This window comes from Dermochelys coriacea, chromosome 3 (assembly GCF_009764565.3).
Source record: "Dermochelys coriacea isolate rDerCor1 chromosome 3, rDerCor1.pri.v4, whole genome shotgun sequence".
NCBI lineage: Eukaryota > Metazoa > Chordata > Testudines > Dermochelyidae > Dermochelys > Dermochelys coriacea.
Genome location: NC_050070.1, coordinates 110,180,162 through 110,192,313, shown reverse-complemented (window position 1 = coordinate 110,192,313; position 12,152 = coordinate 110,180,162). Strand labels below are relative to the sequence as shown.

General features: G+C 42.4%; 1 protein-coding gene across 2 annotated transcripts in view; it reads right to left on the bottom strand.

Annotated features, from left to right (window-relative positions):
* PHACTR2 (phosphatase and actin regulator 2) overlaps nt 1-6,596 on the bottom strand; it is a 220,067-nt gene extending 213,471 nt beyond the window's left edge. The window contains exon 1 of one of the 2 annotated variants that reach the window (XM_038396947.2): nt 6,266-6,596. In XM_038396947.2, coding sequence (XP_038252875.1) covers nt 6,266-6,425 — 160 coding nt within the window. In that variant the 5' untranslated portion in view covers nt 6,426-6,596. The remainder of the gene's footprint in view (nt 1-6,265) is intronic. The other variant, XM_038396944.2, reaches the window with a different exon arrangement.
* Between the last annotated feature and the right edge of the window lie 5,556 nt (nt 6,597-12,152).

The following is a 12,152-nucleotide window of genomic DNA, read 5'->3' as shown; positions in this document are numbered from 1 at the left end:
AAAGGTGAGAAAAGATACAGTGTCACGCCCAGCTACTCAGAGTGCCCCATTACAACCCCATGTAACTGTTTACAGCCCATGTACCTCTAACCACATGCAGTTCTGATTGCCACAAAGGGCTACTATTTCATGAAATGACAAAATAACCAAGGAATAAATACATTTAAGTCAATGATGCATTCAATCAGATGAAATATTTAGGATTTTTCAGAACCTTACATGACTTACAGTCAGCAAAGATAAAGGAGTGAACTCTTTTGCAACATATCTTTTAATAGCCTACGCAGCCTTTGTACTTCAGAAGTGATCTGATATTAAATGGTTACTATGTAAAAGCCTCGCTTTAGCAGGAAGTGAGAAATGCCAAAGGCCATGAGAAACTAAATTACACAGTGGCAAAATGCTAAACAGATCATACAGCCAGTAGCTGATTCATTGCCACAAATACATGTTAAATCATATACAGCAAATGTTTGTAACCTGCTTTCTACTTAGCTAGCTGTGGAAATCATTACTACTATAGATAATGTTTTTCATCCTGGGCTCACAGCTAGAATTGATTTTAAAGTGCTGCACTGGAAATCATTCCACTTGTAAAAATGACATACTATTTTGTGTTTTTTAAATCATGGTGCTCCCAGTGTACCCTGACTTAATCATTCTGTGTTATTATCAGACACACAATTGTTTTCTACAAGCTTCAGCAGACAGCAAGATTCACACAGACTTAATCTTTTACAATAAATGCACTATGAAAAAATGTACACTGACAGCTGACATTTTTCTTAGAACAACTTTGAAACTACAAATGATGTGTAATAATGAAAACAGTCAAGTTTAACATTACGTGACAATGGCTGCAATATGTTTCCCAATTACAAAGAAATAAATCTACATATTTCATAAACATTTGCTTGTCAAACAAAATACTGGTAGGTTTATCTCCTATTCTCAATAGTCCAGGTTTTAAATATAATGAAAAAAGATCAAGAGCCTACCGCCTTAGTAAAAGGATGTACAATTTCTTAGAAATCACACAGGTTGTTCCTAGTTGCTGATCTTAAACAACAAAGTAACTATTTGTCTTTTCTTCTACTGTAATTTTCCATCCCAAATTACCCATCTTAAACTTCCTGTGATTCCTGTTCTTTAATCTATGCTGTAAACAAATCCTGCAAAAGCCTGCTCAATAAAAGTGTATATTTCATTTATATTTTTCTCCTTTTTCAATTTGTATGTAATTTTCATACAAACACCTGCAAAGTTAATTACTATACACATAAATATATTCCCCTAGCATGAGAGAGACGCTGCCTAAACTTGCCATCTCCCCCATCCACAGACTGAAAGATTCTCTCTGCCGAACAGCCCCACTCAGCATATGTGTGACATGATTTTTTGGATGCACTGAACATCTGCAGCTCCTATGGACTTCAGTTATAATATTGGGTGTCTGGTACATGTGAAAATGAGATCCCAAAATTATGGAACTCAGTCTGTAGCCACTTCTGAAGACTTTGGCCTAAGTGACTTACCCAACATCAGACACGAAGGGCCAAAATCAGAGATTAGTCTAAATTAGTCAAAACAAGCCTAAAGAACTAATCAGCACCTAATCTCTCCCACTACTGAGGCAGTCTACCCTCAAAGAGTCAAATCAGTCCATAGCCTGGGAGTTCTGGGCTCCAGATTGTTTCTAGACACTAAAATACCTACAGCTGTCAAAAATATCTTTTATTTGCATCTGCCAAGAAGGTTGTACCTGCTGCTGTCCGATAATGGCCTGGCTGCAATGATCCACTTCTTAGTGACTTTTAGGCTCGATTACTGAAACTCACTGGTTCTGGAAATGAGTGCACCAGCCATAAAAAGCTCCAACTTATCCAAAATGCATCAGTTCTCTTCCTGAGCAAAACCTGCCATCAAAAGCACATCACCCTGGTGCTCTTCTCACTACACTGGCTCCCCGCAGAACACTCGGTTAATTTCAAGATAGTGGTGATTGTAAATGACCTTTCAGCAAGCGGGGACCTTACTGAATTAAATTATCCTGGATGGAGCGGTCCCCTAAGGACCACTCTGCTGGCTAAGGATTGCCAGAATATACCATACTGTGGCTCTACCCTGTCACCCCTGGCCAACCCCTGGTGTCTCAGGATGGGTTGTGGGGTGGTGCAATGCCAGCTACATTGGTTGAATCCCTGGTTGCCTTCTTAGGATAACTCTCCAGTCCATTTCCTTCACCAGAACTGCACAACGGGGTTGGAGATGGGGTCCAAAATCTACCCTTTCACCCTTAAAGTGCATCTGTGGCATTGGAACAAGTTATCTAAACAAAGAACATGGAAAAGGACCAACATCAAGACACCCACAGGAACAATTAAGCTGTCAACCACAAGGACTAAACTCATGAATTCTTTCTTGGCAACTGCCAAAGGTGGGTGGGGATTAGACCACTGGACCAGAGAATTGCCCACATACGCATCCTTGGGTTCCATCCTCATAACTGAGGTGCATTAGGGCTGTGAGGACAGCTGCTTCAGCTATTTGACTCAAGTAGTGTCCATGCAGTCGCTCTGCAGCTTCTCTGAAACTTGGGGAGAATATTCCTTCTCCACCTACCATCCACAGACACATCCCAGGGTACCTCTAGGCAGTTTCGCCCAGACTTAATTCCCCTTAGAATGGGAATTAAATGGCATGCAGTCTATGCCGTGCAGGAGCCCTCTGAACTTGGATGACTTTAATCTTTTTTGAGGGTACAAGTCAAGTTGCTACCAAAGGGCCAGATTATGCCACTTTTATTCACCATTAAGTCGTACCTCACTCCTCAAATAGTCCCACTGAAATGAATGAAAATACTTGAGGATAAGGTATTTCCCAGCATGACTAGGACTGACACAGTTTGGCCCAGACAGAGGAAGAAAATAACCTGCCATCACTTACCCTAGGATAGGTCCCGTTTGAAAAAAAAAAAAAGTATGTATTTTAAATTGTATTAGCCTAAAAAGTAGGATGGCAGTTGATGGCAAGCTGCTGTAAAGAGATGCCAGGAAACTGTTACTTCCAGGATATAGGAAAAGCCTAGATTCATTCATCTGTTCAGATATATAGATTGCTTGTCTGGAAAAACAGACAGATGGATTTTGTGAGCCATTGCCAAAACTGCTTTTAGAAAGCCTAGTATAATTTTCGTAACTAGACAATCTCCTTTAACATTGTCCCTCAACAATTGCTGCAGTTATAGTGGCAAATTCAGTGGTGACTAAAATGGCAGAATAACCTTCTTGTAGGGGATATTGATTTTTCAGAAAATGGATCAAACTGTGCTCTCATTTAAGTCAGCACAACTGAGTTCAGAGTCTGGCTGATGGGGACAAAAATATAACTTCAACAGGCACCATTTAATTTCATTCAAATATACTGGGGCTGGACAGATTTTGGGAGTGACAAAGGGGAAAAAAACATATACAGATTTCTTTAAAAATCCTTCTAAATAGGAACACTTGGCGTGCATGTGATATCTTTGACGTGAACGAATGGTCTACTTTAAATAAATAAACTGATAAGGCTACAGGAAAAGATAGGGGCAAAAATAATAATCACTATCATATTGTACCTCCAAGCACCCCACATTGCAGTCCCAGTTATGTTTGCTTTCCATGTTTTTGGAAGAATGAGAATGCCAGTTATTTTTCACTGAAACACTGTATTAAAAATGTTCCTAACTACCATATTAAAAATGTAACAGTTTTGAATTTTTAATGCAGGTGTTCTTTTTAAAAAATGGAATCAACAGTTGTGTTATCTGACCTTTTGTTGAAAAATCTGAAAAATCCAGTGAACAGCAATGGAGAAAATAAAGAAGTGGTTAAAAAAATAAACCAGAATGAATTATTTGTCAGTCGCTGGCAGGGAGCATGTCCTTGAAAAGTTTTGTTTTTTTTTTAAAAAACATACCAGGGCAGGAAGGGAGGCCTAATTTGCCTCACATAAGGCAAGAAAACTACAAATAAATAATACCGTTGAAAGGAAATGTCCACATCATGGTAGTCACCACAGTTAACACTAACTCTTTGTTGACAGTCTTGACAGACTGACTGAAAAACAAACATACATGGAGACTGAACACTGTCACTCCTAAAAGTGCTTTTTCTAGGCCTGGATTGAGGCATATAAGGCGGGCAGCACGAGGAGCTTGCAGGGCTGCAGTCTGTGCTGTACCTGTTCTGACTCTTATCTCACTTGCTTAACACAAACAATTTGTCCCCTATACCTGCAGAACCCTTCACCAGCCCAGAATTTACTTGAACATAGTTCAAAAAGAACAAAATATGAAAAGAAAAAGGTAAAAGAAAAGATGAGATGCAGAAACTGCATAGGGTATTTGTCAGCAAAAGAGTTTCAGATTGAATCTAATACAGGCCCAGATTGTGCTTTGCTTCCTTGTGAGTGTGCAAGAAGTCTCCTCTCCCACTTGTGCACTTTGCACAGCAGCCAGATGGACTCACAGTTTCTGCGTTCCCCCAACCAAAGAACCTACTCCCACCTAGCATTTCCCATGGTGCAGATGCATTAGAGGGCAGTGCCCTTCATACCAGGCAGCATTGCTAGCTCAGTGCAGTGTGCTGCTCTCCCTACATTATCTGAATAGATAGTGCAGCAGAGGTGCTCACTCTGTACACTTGGGAACTCCAGAAGGCACTCTGACTCCCTAAAGCATAATCCCTCATTGTGGTTTGGCTCCACATCAACCTTGGTGTATAAATAGCATAACTGAATCCAAAGCATCTCAGGCCAGATCCTCAGCTAGTGTAAACTGGCATAGTTTAATTTAACTCAATGGTGTAGAGCTGACTTACATCAGCTGAGGATCTGGCTTTTCATTTTCCAAATAAGTGTAAACATATGCAGATCTGTACTGCAGGATGCAACAGGGCTTTGCTCTTTTTAAACTGAGCCACGAGAAATGGCCTAAAACACTAGGAAATACCCTCATTTTTACTTTTGCACTTTACAATTTCTGCAGTGTAGACTGGGATCCTCATCTCCCTTAAATGTCTACTTGAAATTCCCTGGACCTCCTTGGAAGCCTCATTTGTCTCTAACGCTCAAATTACACCCAGAGACATGCACCCGCAACTTCCCGAAGTCAGTATGTTGTGCACTCCTAGCTGTGGACAGAATTTTGCATCTCAAGTTTTTGTCCCATTGGAAACCCCACTTTTGTTAGTGAAACAGTAATTGTGATTGGTTTTAAGGTAGTACATTTACTCAGGAATCTTCAAAATAACATTTTAATAGAAAGTGTAAGGCAGTAAAACAATACAGAGCAATTCCCACTCCAAGCCAGAACCTGCGCCGCCTTTATTAGGCAAAGCACTCTTAATGAGGACAAATTGGGCCTTGTGTGAGTCACTGCAATCAGTCCCACTTCTCTGTATTTGGGGTCCCTTTCAGGGCATTTCATTGACTCTTCGCAAAGTTCCTGAGAACACTTGTATAAAATATTGTATATTTGAGGAAAGTTAGTTCGAAAAGCTCTAGGGCCAGGTAGCAAAATGATAACTTCACTTTCGAAATAGAAGAAGGGAATATCCCAGCAATGAATAATGAGGGTAATAAAGGTGTTTACATCGCATAAACAGACAATCTGCATAAACAAACAGTGATATTAGCCATAACATAGGCTGATCTTGAGTGCCCAATCAGAGTGAAGTCAAAATGAATCTTAGGCACTCTTTGCCTCTTAGGATAAGCCCCATGTTGCGAGGGCAGCTTAGATCTTATAAACAAATTGCAGACTCATTGGGGTCTTGAAGCACCTGGAGTGTAGGAGTGCTACACTGCCTTTCCCTGTTTAGATACACTTTGGATGTTAGAAACAGACAGGGAACAATACAGCTTTCCAGGTGATGCTCCTGAGTCAAGCTGGAGAGAGAACCGGCACTTGGTTCTCCATATAAACCTAAGTTTTTGGTCGCAACACCGTGCTGTCACTTTCCGCCCTCAACACTTGGGAAGGTTTTTAAACCCCAGTGACCAGAGAGGTGCAAAACCCAGGCGGATCTGTCACTAACAGGGCTTCCCTTACTCCAAATCCCCTCCAGGACACCTGCTGCAACCGCTCCCCAGCAGAACAAAGTACTAAGAGCCCTCGCGTTTGCGGACTGCAGGTGGCCTAGACCAGCTTCTTGCACCCGTGTCAGACTGGAACACATTTAACTAGAAATCCACCAAAACGATACCCGACTCCGCCACTCACCGGAGCCTGAGATGTTGGATCTGAACGGGTGGCTTCTTCTGGAGGAACAGAAGGAGGAGATGTCGCTTTGGGAACGGCCTCTGGGGCCGGGATCCCCGGGTAGCAGCCAACTGGCTGGAGGAGCTGCCTCTGCAGCGCTCCCCTTCCTACCCTCCATCATCACCTCCGGGGCAGACAGCGGCAGCCCCGCGATCCGCTAGCCGGGAGCGACCTGCCGACCGCGTCTGGCTGAGGAGGGGCGGTGGAATCTGCGGTGTCCTCGCCACAGAGCCGCGGGCAAAGGGAACAAGCGAAAGAGGCTCCCGCTCCTCTGCAAGGCACTGAGGTGGACGGGGGGGAGGAAGGCAAGAGAAAAGTTTGCACAGGAAGGAGCCGCCCACTGGCACAAAACTGCTCTCAGAGACACAGCGTGCTGCCGCCAGAGATGTGCCTGAGTGCTGCCCTGGCTGACCTCCCTCACACACGCAGGCAGCTTCAGCAGCAGGCTTCAGTCATGGCCCCTGGGGTGGGTTTTCTGTGCAGCCCTGCGTTTGAAAAGATGGGGCAAAAAGGGGGGCTTTGCATCGCAGCGGGTAGGGCATTAATGAGGAAACAGGGAAGATTGTGTCGAAACTTATCATGCATAAGATCGGTGTGTGTTTAAATGCTCTTTCCTTATTACACACCCGGACATCCACATGTATCTGAAAAGAGGAAGAGAAGGTGTGCGTGTGTACATAAGTCAAAACAGATATAGCTGTGGGTGGGTTCATATGTAATACTCGCTTATCGCTTTTTCAAAGTTCAGCCTAACCACTTTGTTGGGGCTTTTTGAGTTAGCCCTTCCCGACTGTCTCAGAGACACTTTGGGCCTGATTCTCCACTGCTTTGCACCGGCTGTAGTCATTTGCACAAAGTGGAAGCAAAAACTTACTCAGATCAGACAGGTGGCATTTTATACCCACTTTGTGCAAGTGTAAATGATCACACCCCGGGGCAAGTCAGTGGAGAATTATGCCATGTCTGTGTAGGAAGAAAAAATAACTCATTCTAGACTCAGAGCCTGATCCTTCCTCACTTATGCCAGCAGTCCAGTGACACTATAATAGTTTTCCACTTTGTTTCCCACTCCCAGAAACAAACTGTAATGGTCAATGAGACAAAAGCTAAGAAATTGACAGTATCAATTTTCTTCTGTGTACAGGATGCCTTATTTTTCCACCTCCACAAAGAAGTTGCTCGCTGCATCACTCTACCCATAGTTACTGTGATGAGTCAAATTTTCTGCCTAAGGTGAAGTTTTATGTTAAGAAGGGTGCTTTGCCTTTTCTTGATATAGTCTCTAGCTGCTGCGATATGTAACATAAAGTCTAAATACATTAGAAATCATTCCTTCTCCCCTTGAAATCAATTGTGGAATTCTCATTGATTTTAGTAGAAGCAAGATCAGGCCCTATGATTTCAGTATTTCTCTCTCATTTAAGTACTTTCATAACATTAAGCAACATAAAAGTCATCAATGGAAAAATCCAGCTTCTGTTAGATAAATCATTGCAGTTAATTATAGTAGATTAATGTTAGCCAGAAAAAGACTGATATGAAAGTCTAAAGCAGTGGCGCTCAACCTTTCCAGACTACAGTACTATATCCCTTTCAGAAGTCTGATTTGTTTTGCGTACTCCTAAGTTTCACTCAATTAAAAACTACTTGCTTAGAAAACCAGATATAAACACACTAAGCACATTATTACTGAAACATTGCTTACTTTCTCATTTTACCATATAATTATAAAATAAATCAATTGGAATATAAATATTGTCCTTACATTTCAGTGTATAGAGCAGTATAAACAAGTCATTATCTGTATGAAATTTTAGTTGGTATTGACTTTGCTAGTGTTTTTTATGTAGCCTGTTGTAAAATTAGGCAAATATCTAGATGAGTTTATGTACCCCCTGGAAGACTTCTGTGTACCCCTAGGGGTATGCATACCCCTGGTTGAGAAACACTGGTCTAAAGTGTTCCCAACCAATATCACAGCCATTACAAAACATGGATTGTGGAAGTACTACAATGGCAGTTGTATTTCACCAGCTGTTGTGTGACTAGGAACGGAGGTTCTAACTGCTTCTCAAGCATCTTAAAAGGTGCTGTGCTTACAGCAGCAGAAGGGACTAAATTTTAACCTCTGCAACGTATTGGCTTTTCTAGAGATGTCATCTAACTTTGGTAAAATCCTGGCTCCATTGAAGTCAGTGGCAAAACTCCTATTTACTTCAGTGGGGCCAGGGTTTTACCCTTTATGTATTTCTAATGCACCAAATATCATAGCGTCTAAGCCAGAGGTCAGCAACCTTTCAGAAGTGGTGTGCCAAGTCTTCATTTATTCACTCTAATTTAAGGTTTTGTGTGCCCGTAATACATTTTAACAAGGTCTCTTTCTATAAGTCTATAATATAGAACTAAATTATTGTTGTATGTAAAGTAAATAAGGTTTTTAAAATGTTTAAGAAACTTCATTTAAAATTAAATTAAAATGCAGAGCCCTCCAGCCTGGTGGCCAAGAGCCGGGCAGTGTGAGTGCCATTGAAAAATCAGCTCGCGTGCCGTCTTCAGCGCACGTGCCATAGGTTACCTACCCTGATCTAAGCTATAACATACAAAATTAAGTGTCACATAAAGCTGTATGAAAAAAACTTTATTCAGCAGCTGCTACTTAGAGATTATCTTCATTTTTTCTCCGTTTCTTCTATTCATTGACAGGCCATTCTTTAAACTTCATTATTGCAAAAAGCTCCAGCCCCAGCCCAAATGTTCACACCGCTATTTTTAGCACCACAGTGCTACCCCCAGTCATTTGAGCAGTGCTGTGAGACTTGCTGCCACAGGTTTTTTTTGTGCTGCATAGATGTACCGGGAGTGACCTAAATGCTGTCCATATTCAGACAGCTTCCTGTGTACCTATCAGACTTGCTCTAGTATTCAGTCTTCATAGGCAATTAGTGAAATGTAATACAATTTTTATTAGTTTCCCATTGCATTTTGTATCACTGCTGAACTTTTCTTACTAGGGATTTCAGTGACTATGCTGGGCCCTTATAACTTTTGTTGGACACAGTTAACTGAATTCCTGTTTATCAAAAATGTATTTTTGGTCATGATTAATATTTATTCAATGGTTTTATTTTTTAAATTTCAATGGATTCAATTCATTTAACAAAATACACAGTGTCTGATCCAAAGCTCTTGGAAGTCAATGAGAAATTTACTTCAATGGACTTTGAATTAGAGCCACAAGCTAGTTTTGGACTATTTTTTCATTCAAAGCATTTAAGCCATAGTGATTGTGCCTCAGGTGTACGGCACAGCATGGTGCTATTTTAACAGACTACACTTAAAAACACCTACAAGTAAGGAGCACTTAAGTATTTGGAATCTTTTAGTAAAGGACAAATATCAAAGAGAGAAGACACAGGCTACAGCATGTAAGAAAGCTAAAAGAACAGAGAAACTGGAAGAGTAAAACAAAGTAGCAAGAGACAGAAGATTCATGCTAATACGTGGTGAGAAGCAAAGTGACATAGAAAGGAATGAAGGTAAAAAAATATCTTGCAGAAAGTAGGTCAAGTTTGAGAATAAAATAAGCAGAGACCAATATGAAAAGGCAGGATGAAAAGTAGAAGTTCAGGTGCTTGTATTTATAAATTTAAAACACCATTAGAAATCGAGTAACGTGAACAATGAATGATGCCACAGGGACCACAATGTTTTAATCAGCCACTAAGTCGATATACTCAGCAACACATTCAACTGAAAATATTAAGTCCTTGTTTAAGGCCATTGAATTTTTTGGGGGTGAATATAATGTTTGTTATTGACAGCTCTGGAGACTGAAGCCCTCTATCCACAGACCAGGAAAAGCACACACAACAAAGTGAGGCACAAACTTCATGTTGCCCTACCAACCCTACCATGAAGGAGGGGCCATTCTGATGGGGAAGAGATTACTTCAATTGCCTGTCAATTCAGTCCTTGGCCTTTCTGACAAGATTGCCAACCTGGGTCCCAGTTGTGGTGCTGATTTTGGGAAGTGCATATTTGTTCACTAAGAAATGGGATTAAAGCAACTAATTTGACAGAGGTCACCCCAACAGCCATTACTGGCCTCAGACAGAAGACAGACAATAAGCAGTAGCTAGTGGGTCTAAGGCAGCGGTGGGCAACCTGCGACTCACAGGCTGCATGCAGCCCATTAGGGTAATCCGCTGGCAGGCCGCGAGACAGTTTGTTTACATTGACCATCTGCAGGCATGGCTGTCTGCAGCTCCCAGTGCCCGTGGTTTGCTGTTCCCGGCCAATGGGGCCTGTGGGAAGCAGTACGGGAAAGTTTCCTACTGTGGGGGAAGAAACAAAGCCGACTTTCAGCAGAGGATTGCTTCTCCTCTGTGTGCAGGGACCAAGGTGGCACATAGATGAGCAGCATAAGGAGCAGGGTGGAAGCCACAAGCATGGAATAGATGTACCCTCATTTCCCTGCTTACCCTTAGCAGTGAGATGTCTGCTAAAATTACCCCTGCCTGTGGAAAAGTATGGGAGAATTTTAGAATTTGTTCCCTAGAATGCTGCACTATGACCCTTGCAAAAAGAGTGTGTGCTCTTTTCCCTATATGGAGCACCCCCAGCCCACACTCACCATGCTTTGGGTGTTTGCAGAGATGTGTGCCTGGCTAGGGTCAGTGAGAAAGTGATGGCAATGTTGCAAAAGGTGTATTTAACAGAAATGTTTCAATGCCATGCGTGAATTTAACAATCCTGCTTCTGTGTGTTGTCCCCTGGGCTTCACCGGATGTGGCCTTCAGGAACACCCCACGCACCTTGGCCAAGTGGCTCTGCCAGATAGGAAAGTGCCCAAGATGCAGCAAAGATGATGTGCTCTAGGAGGCCCTGCAGTGCTCCAATGCAGAAAACAGGGAACAAAAGGAGTGCTGGGAAGCCGAACGGCAGGACAGAAGAGAGAATCAGGCGTTTGTTAAGGCCACCACTGAGTGGATGATTAGAGTCATGGAGGAGCAAACAGATGCTGAAGTCCTTAATAATGCTGCAGACTGAGCAGATCCATGCTCAGCCCTCGACTGCAGCACATTCAGAACTCTTTTCCATGCTCCCCCAAACGCTGCCCACCCTGTCCTTTCCACCTTTCAGGACTTCTCGGTTTCCCTTTCACTCCACCCCCTCAGACAACACACAGTTGTGACAGTCTGCCCTTCTCTGGTTCCTCCTTTCCCGCCAAGCATCTGTGCATTTGTGTGCTGTTTCTCATGCAATGAAAAGGAAACTTAGGAAAAAAAATAATGATTTATCATAAAAGATGAGATTGCAGGCACTGCTAATACATGCATCGGCATTGTAATCACTTTATTACAGGAATACAAGGCCCCAAATGTCACCATTGCCTCCTAGGAAAACTACATCTTGGAACATTGAAGCAACTCAGATACAGATATGTTACTGGCACCGTTCCCTCTAAGCTGTGCGCGCGCACACAGATCCTAAACCCCGCGCATACAGTGAAACACTGCATGCACAAAAATTTGCACAGAAGAAATTTTTTGCGCACACGGCCTGTCAAAAATTAGAGGGAACATTTACTATGACCACCAGTAACCAAAGTGCTGCCTCAAAGCTTCCCCGATTCAAATAGCTCCCCTCCGACAGCCCTGGCATCTGGCTGCTCAAAATTAGCAGCCATGCTGTCTGCCTCAGCACTCCAACCCGAGCAAATCTTTCACCCTTAGCTTCACAGAGATTATGCAATCTATGGTCATAGCTGCATGCTATACGAGTATTATCCTCAGTGAGGTCCAATCTGCCATAAAGGCATCACCAGCACTCCTTTAATCTGCCAAAG